The following is a 14,571-nucleotide window of genomic DNA, read 5'->3' on the forward strand; positions in this document are numbered from 1 at the left end:
AAAAAAAGTGCTTAAAGGTGATCACTGTGTAACTTTGGCCTCATTCCAGGGCCCAACAGTTTGTCCACATTACAAAACCTGCCCTCTTGTTAACACCTCAGCCAGACAAGCAGGATGCTGGCAGGGAACACCTTGCTGCCCTGCGGGTGTTTTGCCTGCTGGCGGTGTCAGGGTGTACAGAGCAGAGGGAGGGAAAGCTGCAGTACATCTATCCTGGGTTTAAATTAAAGGAGGCTAGTTTGGAGAGCTGTCATTTTTGTCGTGTCATAACCGCTGAATTTATACTAATTTGTAAGAGAGAAATAAATACAGTCCATTCCCAGTTACCAAAGAGATATACTGTGTGCTAGTTCCCAGCTGGCATATGTTGGCATAGCTCTGTTGAAATGTAAGTGCAGTTTCAAACTGTCTGGAAATATCTTGCATACTTATCTCAGGAATATAATGTTATACATTTTCATCAACCAAAGCAATATACATCAATCATCCTTTGTTACTACTACAAATGAAGAAGGTAATCCAAGAAATTTCTCGCATAGATTTTAGAGAGTGCTTTTCTATGTTAATCACACCATTTCTCCAGGGCATAGTTTTAGAGCCATCTCCTGAAGTAATGAACATTCTTGTATTGAGTAGGAATAATACTGCACTTTAGGATGTATAATCAAGCTGATGCTTCTGGCATGTGGCTTTATGAACACTGTGGGTATACCATATTGAAGCAAGATCCCGCTTAGGTCTTTTCCCAAGATTTTTTTTTCTGCATCCATACAAAACTCTCTTCCATGAGCTCAGCGCAGAACTGAGAAGGCAGTAGAAAAAACATCTGGGACCTGGGTTCCTTCAGACTGATCTCCATACAGTCCTTGAGGGAGTTAACTTAATCTTCTCTAACTTTAGTGCCTTCCCCAATGTGCTCAGCAAAGATGAACTCAATAGTCCCTTAGAGAAGATTCCTATGGCAGAAAAATATCCTGCAGCACAAAAAGCTGGAAGATGTGCCCCCAAAGCCCCATGTATGGCAATGTACATACATGAGTGTTGCATCAGAGAAGACACCATAAATCAGAAGAGCATTTGCAGTAGCTCACAGTTCAGCCAAACCAAACGGGACAGTCAGGGTCTAAACTCTGGTCAGTGGGGTCTGTGCTGTAAAGACAGTGACAAACAAATTGGTCAGGGTAGGCAGATACTTTTCTATAGTCTGTTCTCTTAGTAACACAGAAATGGTATCTCTGTTGATTGGGCAAACTGATTCTCAGTACTTTCAAGACTGTTCCATCTGGATGACCTGACTCCTCTGCTGAGCTTCTCTTGGCTTCATTTTTAATTGCTGGTAGTCTTTCAGTTGGCTTCAGAGGAGGAGAGGTTTACCTTAGAGGGTCATTTTTTTTCTCTGTGACAAGCTACACGATGCACAAAAATGACCATTCCAAGATAGAAACTTGTTCTGCTTTTTTGTTAAGTGCTTCATTCAGGTGGTTGGTTTTCTTTAAAGACCTCCTGAGTTGAGTACTTTGATGCACCAGTATATGTTGGTATAGGCAATGTATTTTATTCTCTTGTCTGGTAACTACCACTGATCCAAAACTAAGTAGGTTCAGCCTTAAAGTTGCTAACTCTCAAGAGATCCATGACATCCTGCTTAATGTAACATGCCCAGAGATCTAAGCTTCCATGGTCTGTGTGGGAGAAGGAGTGGAATCTATAGGTCTGAGGCTTCTTTACCAGTACATGAGCAGGTCCATAGCTATAGCAGTGCTACCTATGGCTACAGTGAATCTGCTCCTGGAAGTGCACAGGGCAGCATAGCATATAAGCTATAGGAATACTTAATCTTTTCTCCTTTAATTCTAAACTAGAATTTGGCATGGTTCTGCCAAATATCTGCAGACAGTAACTTCAGGCACTTACTAATATTAAACATTTGACCTTCTATGGGGATGATTCTCTCCAACTGCAGCTCTCTTTAGCTCACTCCTAAGTGGTTCTGTGCTCACTAATCAACAAAGATTCCCTTGGTGGAAGTCATGCTCTCCAGGCATGCTGAATGCACAGAGGTCTGATATAAAGACTGCATAAGTTCTTTCTTTTGCTAATTTCTGGCATAATCACAAGAACAGTGTAATAAATTGCCTCTGTATTTGTTCAGATCTATTGTGGTATTTCTTTTGAGACACAATAGCTAATCAGGAAACAATGGTAATTATGTGATAGTACACCATGGAGATTCCTTATTAGTTGTACTGAATAGTGTGTGGAGCTTTTAGGATTGGTACAAAGAAAAGGAAGCAAGGACATACAGGTGAACCTGAAAAAAAACCCCACAAGGCAGAAACGATCACAGGGCAATAACTATTTTCCTCCTTGTTGCATGATTTCTTTAGATGAATGTGTCTCCAGGCTAATTTTTATCTGTTTCTGAGAAAAAGGCCTGAATTCTGGTCTTTCATAAGTGTAAACCAGGAATCCAAAAGAAGTATAAGAGACACCAGGTGCTGTTCAACAGAAGGCTGAATTTACGACTGGGTGGCTTGGTAGGTGGACCAATTACATTTTCCCCATGAGAAGTGTTCTACAGAAGCAGTCCCAGTTGTAACATTCACACTGTGCCTGATGATCCCAGTTTGTGCCTCTGGGAGCCCTTTGAATTCCAGCTGGCTTCAGAGGCTTAGCCTGGGGCATCTTGCTCTTCTTGCAAGCAGAGCTTGTGCTTGGCTCCCAGTGCTCTCATGGCAGAGCATCCCGGGACATTCTGGGGAAAGAATTGCAGGGGTTTTATCAGCTTGATATTGCCACTGTGACAGATGGGGATCTTTCAGAGGTGCAGGAGAAGTCCATAGGCATGCAGATACACCTGGAGGGCACATGCAAGGCTTCTTCCAGGAATGCCAGCTGCATTACCATGCAGCCAGGCCCAGTGGTATTTCTGCAACACCTGGCTCTTTGTGGCTGAAGGTGCTGTTTGCAATTAGTAACAAGCATCAGAAACAGATTTTTCTTCTGTTTAGTCTTGTTTTTCAGTCAAATGCAATTAATTTCAGTAGCTTTAACATAAAGCAGGGCTGTATGAACATCTCAACCTTACTGGAATTATGTTTTTAAGTATGCTTCCATATCAAATCTTGACTAAAAAATATAGACAAATTTTTGTAGAGGAGAGCTTTTTGGCCTTAATGGAGTTATTCCAACTGAAGAGATATACTATGTTGCCCTCTGACACAGTGAATGCACTCAACATGACATACAGGAGAAAATTCTTGTGTTTGGCTCTGTATTTATGCACATATCTGCCTGCCTTAATTTAGGCTAGATTCTGGTTTCTTTGATTACTGCTTTGTGTAATTACTTTGCTGCTTTCTTTAAACCCTGAACAAATTCATTAGCTTTGCCTCTGCTTCTGAATCTCACAGAATAAAGATTGTCTTAAAATCCCAGCTAAGCCTTTCAAACATGTATATCATCAAGAACATTGAGGAAAAGAGCAGGTTGAGAGTTGTTACATGGGAGGTGTGGCTTGGTTTTAGTAGAAACCATCATTGAGAACTAACCAAACCATACAAATCCAGAAAGACAAATTCCTTCTCTGAGAACTTTACTGGGTGAAGTTCCTTGGATATTTTGTCCAAGTGGGGTGGGACAACCTGATGATCACAGCAGAATCTTTGACCTTAAAAATGTAAGGAAAGTGCTGAGGGCTTTGTCTCTCATTAAGGATAGTGGGAGTTGAAAGCTTTTAGAAGTCTTCAGGACTAGGTCCAAAATTTGTACACCACAGTAGCAGCACAGATGTGCCAACAAGCAGGGCAATTAATGGGAAATGAACTGATTCCCTCCGTGTCTCACCCTCCCCAGGCCCAGGTAGTTCATTGGGTCTGCAGATCCAGCTCAGTTCAAAAGCAGCTATCAAAACATGGAATATATTGATAAAGACAGTAGTAGCAGATGTTTTTTTTTTTTTTTCTTTAAGAAATAACCCTAACATATTGGTAATATTTCTGTCTGGAGAGTTTAGCTTTTTTGGCACAGAAAATTTGTTCATGGAACACAGCCTACTAGAGACACAAAGTCATTAGTTGCTGGGTTATTACAAAGTTAATGATGAAAGACAGAAACTGGATAGGATATTGAAATCTGCATTTAATTTTTTTTTTCTTCTAGTAATTATGGAAGCAGTCTGACATTTCTAGTTGATCAGAAGGAAAACAACCTCAGCTATGGAGAGGAAGAGACAGCTACAGAAAAGGGAATTTGGGAAGAGACTTTCTCTAGACAGCTGTCTTATGGTAAGATCGAATATTTACTGAATTTATCATCTATCATAAAAACATAGCTGTTAAGAGGCAATGCTCAAAATGATGTACGTTTTAAAACTGTTTATCTATTCAGCACAATCTCGTGATTTTTAAGAGTCTCCAGAGCTGAAGTGCTGGAGAATTTTTATAGCATCCTAGGTAGAAACATGTCATCATATAGAAACATGTCCCTGGACTCACTGGATTTATGCAAGAAAACAATCCAGACAAATATACCCAACTTGTAATTAAAATCTAGACAAGTTTGTACAAGTACAAACTTGTAATCAGCCTCTGTGGGATCACTCTGTGATGTTTGATACTTAGTGAGAGCTGTAGGTACCTCAGTTCATCTAATCAGAAATGCTTCTTTTGCTGGTGAGGACACTAGGTAAAGTTTTTTCACTGTAGAGGATGTAAAAACTACTATAAAATCACCTGAATGTGAAACATAAATGCTGCACATGGTAAAATAATTGGTTTTGCTGTACATATAGGACTTTAATTCATTGAGATGGCTTTACAGATGCATTTTTAGCTCATGTTTTTAAATTATGACTGCTATTAACAAGGGGTTTTTATAGCTGTGCTATGGATACATGATAAGAAAATGCTCCTAGGTGTTGAAAAGTTGTGTAAGAGGCTAAACATGCCACAGTCAAGTACTTGGCATGCTAGTGTAACAAATGCTGAAGCAAGCAAAGCTGAGAGCACCAAGGAAACCCATGCCACCTTTTTGATATTCACAGAGGTTGTCTTCCTCAGAGGTTTGGTTCTGGGTGTTGATAAGAGCTGTTTGTTGCTGTTTTTTGGGTTTTTTGTTTTCTTTTGGAGTACTTGTACCTGGAACTGATGCTGGGAAGTGCTGCAAGCAAGTGGATTTGGCATTGGTAGCTACAAGGGCTGGATTCAGGATCTAGGGGTCCCTGGTGAACACTGGTGGCACAAGTGACAAATACTAAACCAGTGCATCATGTTTAATTCTTACCTTTTCCCATCAGGTAGGGGGAGCAGAGGGAGACATTTGCCAGTGTCATAGGGAGTTTTGTAACAGCATCAATCAGTGCTACCTGCATATGAAGAGGTCCATAAGGACTTAATTAGGAGAGAAACAGAAACTGTGTGAGAAGGTGATTTTGCCTCCCCACTCTTCAGCAGATGGGAGGTATGGTTGTAGGGTAGGCTGTAGTTAAGTGAAAAACAGCCTTCAGGCACTGGCTTGAGGATAATGAATTAATGCCAATATCTGCCAGCTGAAGATCTCTGTCTGATTAGCTTGTGTTGCTGTGAAGGTGTAAAAGGAAACGTGAGAAAAAAATGAACTATTGTAATATTTTGAGCACACAAACCCATCATCCCTTCAGGCTGACACACCCAGGTTTGAAGCAATGTCTTCTGCTGTGTGTGGCATTCACAGGTTATACCTGCCTGGGGTTTTTTTCTGGGAGTACATCCATTTTCAGTACATGTATGTCTAGAGTGTTATCCATAAATTTAACTAACAATATGTCAGTAGTGCTCATTGTTTACATCCAGCTATTACTTTATAACAAATTTGGAGAGATGTTTTAAGATCTGAATACCTCCAGCAGCCTGGTAAATCTCACCAAATTCCCTATGACTCCATGAAATTCAACCAGGCAAAACAAAGCACTTTGTGTTCCTCTTGTTTTCCCCAAATTCCTGTCACAACTCCTCTTAACTGTTCCCTTCATGTGCTACATCTGTCTTCATTACTCTTCCTTAGCTTTGTGACCAAATTCTGTCTGAGCCCATTGGTCTAGTCCAGCCCCCTGCCTGTACAAGTTAAGTCTCCTTGTATCTGTTCCCAAAATTTTGGTGTTGCACCTGTCAGGCATTCAGGGCTGGATACTCTGCTTGGAAAATCTGAACGTTGATGTGCTTGAAATCAACGTCTCCTTTGGTGACAACTTCCAAAATAATTGTATCTCAAAGAATTCTGATTAATGTGTGTCTAAATGAAGCATGTTTCAGCTTTTCTAATCTGGACCATAAGACAAAAATAGGCATTTCTGGTAACATTCCTCATCCTGCCTGGATGTGCTGCTTTTCCCATCTGCATCAGGTTATAATCTTCTGGAGGTTTTTTTCCATGATTTAATCTACAAGTATTGCATGGTGATGTTTCAAACAAGACAAAAATCCCTCTCCCTCCCCCATATTTTAAACTCTGAATATATAGGCTATGATCATGCTTGATGGAAAAGTGAGAAAAGGAAAGAGTTGTTTCTGAAAAAAAGACACGATTTCAAACTTCTTAAATATGAATATGGGTCTTCTAATTATGAACATGAATTTCATTAGAGTGTTTTGTATTCAGGCCCATCACATCACACAGTGAGTTTCAGGCTTCAGATGAGAAGGATCTCAGAAATATCCTTCAAACAAGATGCCAGTAAGAAATTTTATAGATATTAAACCTCTTTTACTTACACCACAGGCACAGTAACTATTTTTTGATCACCTCAGATAAAGGAGTTCAGTGTTGTTTCATGTACTACTTTACCCCTTTCCAGCTGATATCTTGGAGGAATGAGCTTTACAATGAGGGCAAATAAAACTTTTTTTTAAAACTTAAGGAATGCCAGATAATGCAAGAGAGAAATCAATACAGCTGCTGCCCAGGCCAGAGGGAACTCTTGTTCACTTCAATGAAATTTAGATCCCTATCAGCTTTTAGTCATAATATCACAGGTGTTATTCCAGAAATCTCTGTAGTATAGCAAACAGCTGTTACTACTCTATAGGTTTCCAATACTGGCAACAGGTTGCATATTTTTTATATACCTGAATGCTCATTCACATATGCAGGCAAATCAGGTAAACCTGCAGTGACAATGATGCTTTAGATTGAGGTAAAACAATTGCAAAATAACTTCATTACAATTGTTACAGGCAATTCTATGAGATCAGCTACAGAAAATATCTTTTTAATTCCAATCTGATATTCAAAAACCAAAATGTATCACCCAAGAATGGTTTGATTTATACAGTTTCAGTGTAATATTGTACTGCCTTCTTGTTCTATCTCTTGTACAAGTGATGCTGTTGGACTTGGCTTTTATCAAGTTTCCTTCTGCAAATTGCTTGCAATCAAAACACTAGCTCTGAAAATCAAACTGGTTTCAGGTAGGAAGACTAAAGAAGATCTCTTAATTTTTAGTTCTAAATAACAGGTCCCTATCCCATCGTATTGTTATGACATTAATAATCATAATTTTGACTGTATATATTTATAAGATGACAAGATAGGCAGCAGCAGAAGAATGAAGTGGAACTCTGTCCTTCTGAATTGCTGTGTAAGAAATTGAAAAGAAGCCATGGCTGTTATTGCTGCAGTATTTCTGTTTCAGATGAAAATAAACTGCAAAATTCATGATGTTGATGGAAGTTATTTATTTCCAATACATTGCTTAGCTGTCACATAGCTCAGTGTCAGATTGTTTTCTGATTAGACAGGCACACATGGCTATTCAAAGGGAAATGGATATTTCTGAAGAAAATCCCGCTTTATCATGTGTCTTAAATCCTTAAATTCTTTAGGTTTTGTTAAAAAATACATGTTTTCAAAGTGAAATAGAGTGAATATCTCATATTATGATTTTTTTCATGATAAATCTTTTATTTCTGTGTATGCAGTTGAGAATAACTAGTGAATGAAACTAGGTAAAAACAGGGTGGGAAGGGATTTTTCTGTATTTTTTCACTTCAGACTGAAATATATATGAAGAAAATTAATATCAAAACATAGAAAAATAAAAATTGTACTTTAATAAAATTAAAGCACATATTTCCTTAGTATGGGTATAATGAAGATATTTTATATGTGACAAGGTTTCTTTGATAATATTTGCAATTCATTATTTGGTATGCGGGGGAGGCAGCTTAGACAGGGAATGCTATTAAAAAGCTAGTGAAAGGATGGATTGTATTTCAGGTTTTCTCTACAGAAGTTTTCCAACGAAAAGAAAAATGGAAAAAACCCAAACCCTGAACCAGACCCAAAGCTGAGCTTTTAAGTAACTTGTGTGGGATGAGGAGAGTGTTAGAATGTATAACTGCCACCAGGGCCACAGTAGCTATTTTATTCACCAGGGTCCTCTTTGAACATAATAAAAGCCCTATCCTTTGCCTGATCCAAACTGTCCAGTTGTCTCCCAGGCCCTTTTGATCAGGAAAAAGTCAACATTTCAAGCTGTGCTCTTTATTTGTGTGGATAATTCCCAGCCTGACTACGCACGTGGTTGGCCCTTACAGCTGGGGTGGCTATTTTGCTGGGGAGATTTGAGAACAAAATATCTTTTTTGAAGCAGTCAGCATTTATCAAAGTAAAAGTTTTTTTGTTTTATTTGAAATGAGGCTTTTGCTTCTGAAAGCAAGGCCTGGTGAAGTGCTTCTCTGGTGGCTGATGAACTGTGGCCCCCTCCTTTCATTCTGGTCACACGCTCCAGTGGGGCTCTGTAGGATTAGCTTTAGTGACACCACTTTGGTGTAATGAGGGTAGTGGTGTCATACAATGAGCTGTGCTGAGGCTTGGGAGCAATAATTTCATGTAGTCTACCTGCAATGGCATTGGCATCATGTGTAAAAAAACAAAGTTGAACTGGAGAGCTGTGCTGAGAAATGTGTGTGTGTCACACACGAGCAGTGTGTGGGGCTGGGAGCCAGGCACTGGGGGTTACATCCAATATCTGTGGCCTCTAATCGGTTTCTAACTCTATTTAATATATTTCTAATCCAGTTTTCTCATCAATAAATTGAAGGCTATAATAATTGACCTTATAAATATTCTGAGAAGGGTATTTTATTAGCGTGTGTCTGTAGCTTGCTTTGATATTTTCAGATGAAAGGTGCCCCAGAGACAGTGACATTAGAGCAAAGCTGTGAAGAGTGCTGAGCCAGCAAGGTGGGAGGGGACCTCTTCCTATGTGGGAGTTAAATTCAGTGAATGGAATAGCCCCAACTTTTTTTGACTGTGACATTCACAATGTGTCTAACATCACTATCCCTCATTTCGAAATAAAAGCTAGCATTAAATAGTATTTTTTCACTTCAGACTGAAATATATATGAAGAAAATTGCTATCAAAACACATAGAAAAATAAAAATTGTACTTTAATAAAATTAAAGCACATATTTCCTAAATATGGGTATAATGAAGACATTTTATATGTGACAAGGTTTCTTTGATAGTATTTGCAATTCAAGGGAATTGTAGCCTGATTATTTTTCCAACTAAAAATGCTGCCAAATTCTTTAGGAATAGGCAAATATTTTCAGTTCTTGCGAATCGTGGATTTTTGTTTGTGCTTGAATTTATTATTTAGAATTTTATTCAGTTCTGCTTAGATACTGCATCAGAAGAAAAGCACTCACCAGGAGTGTAATCCGGCACTGCAAAAGCATGGTGGAACATGCAGAGTGTGAGCTCAAAATAAACAGTTTTCACAGTGTGCTGCAGAGGCAAGTTAAAACATCCATAACATCCAGTGTATACAGCAGGAGTGTATGTCAAGGAGAATTGTTCAGTAATGCTGACAAGTGTGTTGTTTTGGGGTAGAAGACCAAATACAGGAAAGAACAGCCATGACATACATGTACTCCTCCTAACCTAATAGGTGAATGCTTGCACATTCACAGAGAAAACCCTAAAATTTAGAATTGACATAAGCCCTTGGTAAACTGAGCTTCTAATGGAACATCAGAGAAGTGTGTTCCATATGGCAGTGTTAGTATTGCTTGCACTAGTCTGCAAATCTGACAGCAAGGACTTCTCCACAGCCTGGGCAAACCAGTGCTAACAGTTCTCTGTGTAATAGAGAGCTCTGAAATCCACTTGAAACTTTGGGAAAAAACAAAATTCCAGCACGGGTAGAATGCAGATTGTCTGTTGTGCACACCCAGTGCCTCTTAGCACCAGAACTTGGGAAAAAAAAGAAAAATATCTATATCTATATATATCTATAACTTTATTGCCAATTGCACATATTTGTCTGCATTTTTAATAAAGTGTAAATCAGAATGAGATCTCTGATATGTCAAGCAAGAGAAAATATGAGGAAGAACCACCTAAATGGGTCAGTTCACAGCAGAAGCTGGGAAGAGGTATTGAGAAGCCACTGGTGGAAGAGTAGTGCTTGGGCTTTACAGATATTATATCACTAACACTGGGGCTGTGGGCAAGACTGGTCTGCATGGGATTAAGGACATTATTAAGACAGCATAAAGTCATCAGTTGCACCAAGTTAGATGGCTGACGGTACTCCCATGTAGCGGTGATGTGAATTTAATTTGAATTTCATTTGCAGAAGAGAGATTTGAAAATAAGAAGTGTGGAAAGCACTGGGTGCCCTGGCAGCAGTCAGTTATTGAAAGTGGCATTCCTGGGCCTTAGATAAGCGTGGCAAAAACCTGACATGATAGCTAAAAAATACAGGGGCTGCAAGTTCAAAAGGGCACCGTAAACCCAGGGAATTGCATTAGAAGTATTAAGTGTCAGGCTTAATGTGAAGAAATGGTTCTATTAGGTGGCAGTGTCACAGAAAGAACTGAAATCCTTGCTTGGGGTAACACCATAGTAACTTATTTCTTTGATAAAAGCTCATTCTCACCAATAGAAACCAATGAGCCTTTTCAAGAACTGGAGAAGTGGGTAAGCAGTGAGCAGTAGCTGCATAGCAAGCTAGAGAAGATGTAGTGCTTGAAGAGAGAATAAAGTAAAAAGCTCACATACAGCATTGAGAACAAGTAAATAGCACATGGAGTGTGTTGTTCCTGAGCAAGCTGGAACAATATTCCTGCTGGAAAATGCCTCAGTGGTTTATTGATCAAAGGCTCTGACACCAACACAAGAGGAAGTGTGCTCCAAGAGAGGAATTAGTTACATTTTCTTGCTGCACATCAGAACTTACATCAATAGGGATGTATGGGAACAGGGTGACAGCTGAAACAGAACCCAGATCCCTAGAGAGTGTGCTTTGACAAACTGCTGGCTTCTGCTTCCTCGTGTCTTAGGCACATAAACTTAAAGTGACAAACATGAGACTTGAAGGCAAAAATAATGCTGTAAGAGAAACTCCTGTAGCTCCAATGGCCTTGTTCATTGTCACAGAACTTGATGCAGAAGAGAAGGAAAACTAAGAGACACGGGAAACGTAAGAGATGCTTTTATCAGTGCCTGTAAATTAGCTGGCAGATGGACTGGAAAAAGCAGAGGGCAATGATACTCTGTGGCCTTTAAGAAAAGCAGAAAAATCAGTCCATGTTGGTACAGAATCTCAGCAAATTCCCTGTCAGACTTTCAACATAAAAGTATTAATTCCTAAAAAATTTCTAAAAAGCTTTTTGAGATACTGATTTGGTTGCGCAGGAGGAACTAGAAACAGAAATGAAAGAAAAAGCAAGACAAATGTCTGCATGTATTTTGAGAGTTATTCAGAAAGGAAACCTAAGCATGGTTTGTATAAAATTTGGCTACAACAAAAAGAAATGGGTGTCAAATACTCAAGTCAACAAATTCCAGAGACTGAACTACAAGAAGTTTGTGGTAATTTAAAGATGTAAATAGCAAGGCTTAGAAGAAAATAATCATAGGTTCATCTCAGTAGAGAGGACACCATTGTGTGCTGAGGGATGATTTTTACAGCTTTTCTTCAATATCATCGAATTAAGAACCCATTGAGAAGAAATCTTGCCATGGAACTATTTAACTCCAATATTTGGCTCCAAATTTCACTCCATCCAAAGATGGAGCCGCATTTCAGGATTTGGAGGAGATTTTATCATTTGTGAGGTGTATTCCAGGCTTTTCTCCCCTGGGCTCTCTGGGAGCAGCTGGAGGGCACCTGCTATCTGGTCCATGGCCAGCTCAGCAGCCTCCTGCCTCCTCCCTCTTCCCCAAAGATGCCAGCAAGGAGCAGGCTGCACATAGGGGAGAAGAGCTCAAGAGGTGTGAGCCTGCTCCTGGCCATGATCTGGGGCTGCTCCCTCCCTTTCCCCCTTCCCCATCAATTACAAAGTGTAGCCTTGACAGATGTGAGTCCATCCCCAGAAGATGAAAGGTCATGGGAAGCTTTGGATTTACTGTGGATATGTGGATGTGCACACATGCTGCATGGCCTGCCCCATGATTATGTGCCTTGCTGTGTGTCATTGGAACCAGAGATAAGCAGTTACCAAGGGAAATGGATATGCCAGGGACCCTTATCTAGGACTATTAAGCTACCAAATGCAGCAGTGTAATTGGAGGCTTTGCCTGCCCAGATGTTAAGAGCAGAAGGCTGCCTGTAACAAGAGATCTGAGGAGATTGGGGTTAACTAAATAGGGGTTTTATCGACAAACCTTTTAAAATGCTTCGTGCCTTCAGCAATTAAACATAACCCACCCCCTGAGAAGGACAGGTCTCCTCTGCCTCTCTCACTTGTCTGATTCTACTTGAATGCAGTCCTGGGGAGAAGAGAGAGAGGAATTATGTCCTGTGTTGGTTTGTAACGTTGATATAATTCCCTGCCGTGCAAGACCAAGAATGAATAGTGAATCTACCTCCTGCTACTGCAGTCATGACATCCTCTCAAATGTCCTGTTTTGAATGTTGTTGCATCCTTAGAGACATCTAAATTTCTCTCACAGACTTCTGTGCATGTAAATGTACAAAGAGAAAAATTATCTTTGTCAAAAAGTAGGTAGATATATCCAGATGGATTTATTTTAAAAATAGCTAAGGTCAACTTTCCTTGGTGTTGTTGAGTTTTGCTTATCTTGTTCACTTCCAGTGAATGTGGGTTAGCTTTGAACCAAATCTATGGCTTTGAACTATCTGCAAACCAGAATTTCCAGCCTGCATTTTGATACTACTGGAGAGTATCAAAAATCCTGGAAAATCCTGTTTTTTTTAAAAAAAACAATATAATTTTAGCCCTCCTGCTTATTTAATTCTATAGCTAAATAGATGATGTACACTAAAAGAGATGATAAACACTGTTTTGCTCCATGATTTTACATCATTGATCTTGAGATAGTGTGTCTGATGCAAATTTTAGTTAAATCCCTATATGCTTTGCCTTTATGAAGTGCTTTCTGGTTAAAAATGAAACTGCCAAATAACTGGCTAAATCTTTCCTGTGGAAAATATTCTGCTCCATGCTGTTGGCAGAGCCATGCAACACTCTGGGGTGTAAATGTCTCTTTTGCTCAGCACCCCTGGAGGCAGGGACATCCAAGGGTAGATACTCCAAACCCAAACACTTTTTTGGGCAGTCTGGAAGTGCTTGTTGAGCTCTAATTACTGTGAATGGCTCTGCTAGCAGTTTATTCCTACTTATTTCTGGTTTTGCACCTCTGAGCTTGCCTCTCTGCTTTTGCTTTTAGGCCCCGTTTGACCCAGATAGTAAGTGAGCTGGGATCATCACAAAGCATTTAAAATAACTGGTTATCAACAGCTGGCCTTATGGGAAGCTAACAGTGTAAATCCAGAGAGTTTTTATGATTTCTGTGGTTTTGTTTTTTTTTTTCCCTAGCTTATAAGAGTGGATCTGAGTAATTTTGGCTGGGAAAGTTTCCCAACTTTTTTCTATAATAATACTTTTGAGTTTTTCATTATAGTGAAAATCTCTAGCAGGTCTGAAGGGAAAAATTACATCCACTGTTCCCAGACATCAAATCTGTTTTCCTTTTGCTTGAATTTATGAGCTTTGGCAAGGATAACTCACTATATGATCATGTTTAAGGGTAGTGGTTTCTTGCACTGTATCCCAAACTGATGTGTAACTATACAGAAGACTCCTATGTGTCTTTGGTAATGTACACATATGGGACATGGCTCCCCATAATACTACCAATATATTTTTATCTCCAGCGTATAATCGCTGAAGAGTGTATTGAAGCAGTTTTTTTAAGTACTTCTTAACTTCTTTCAAAGTTTTTATGGCATAAATTGCAGTTCTAGTCAAAAAGAGCAAGATTTGACTCTTCGTGAAAATTCTTTATTTTGCACTGCTTTGTAAGCAGGTTCAAATCTACTTTATTAAAGAGCTTTCCTGAAAGGCAACTGCGTGAATCAAGTGACTCCATGAGGTGAAATGCAAACATTCTCTCTGATTCAAGCATTACACTGGGAGAGAATGGGAATTTCCATCTTGGGAAATGCAATTAATTATTTTGACATTTTGTTTTCAACTCAAACTCTTATTTTACTTACATGTGTTGAAAATATCTCATCCTAAAGCCATTTTTGCTGCAATGCCTTCAGAGAGCCAG

The 14,571-nt window shown here is 39.4% G+C and overlaps 1 protein-coding gene across 1 annotated transcript in view; it reads left to right on the forward strand.

The window, feature by feature from the left end:
• Positions 1-14,571, forward strand: part of NCKAP5 (NCK associated protein 5) — a 432,579-nt gene that overhangs the window by 108,850 nt on the left and 309,158 nt on the right. Inside the window, exon 3 of the mRNA XM_071746512.1 lies at positions 4,162-4,286. Coding sequence (XP_071602613.1) covers positions 4,218-4,286 — 69 coding nt within the window. The 5' untranslated portion in view covers positions 4,162-4,217. The remainder of the gene's footprint in view (positions 1-4,161; positions 4,287-14,571) is intronic.

The sequence above is a fragment of the Heliangelus exortis genome, chromosome 6, assembly GCF_036169615.1.
Source record: "Heliangelus exortis chromosome 6, bHelExo1.hap1, whole genome shotgun sequence".
Classification (NCBI taxonomy): domain Eukaryota; kingdom Metazoa; phylum Chordata; class Aves; order Apodiformes; family Trochilidae; genus Heliangelus; species Heliangelus exortis.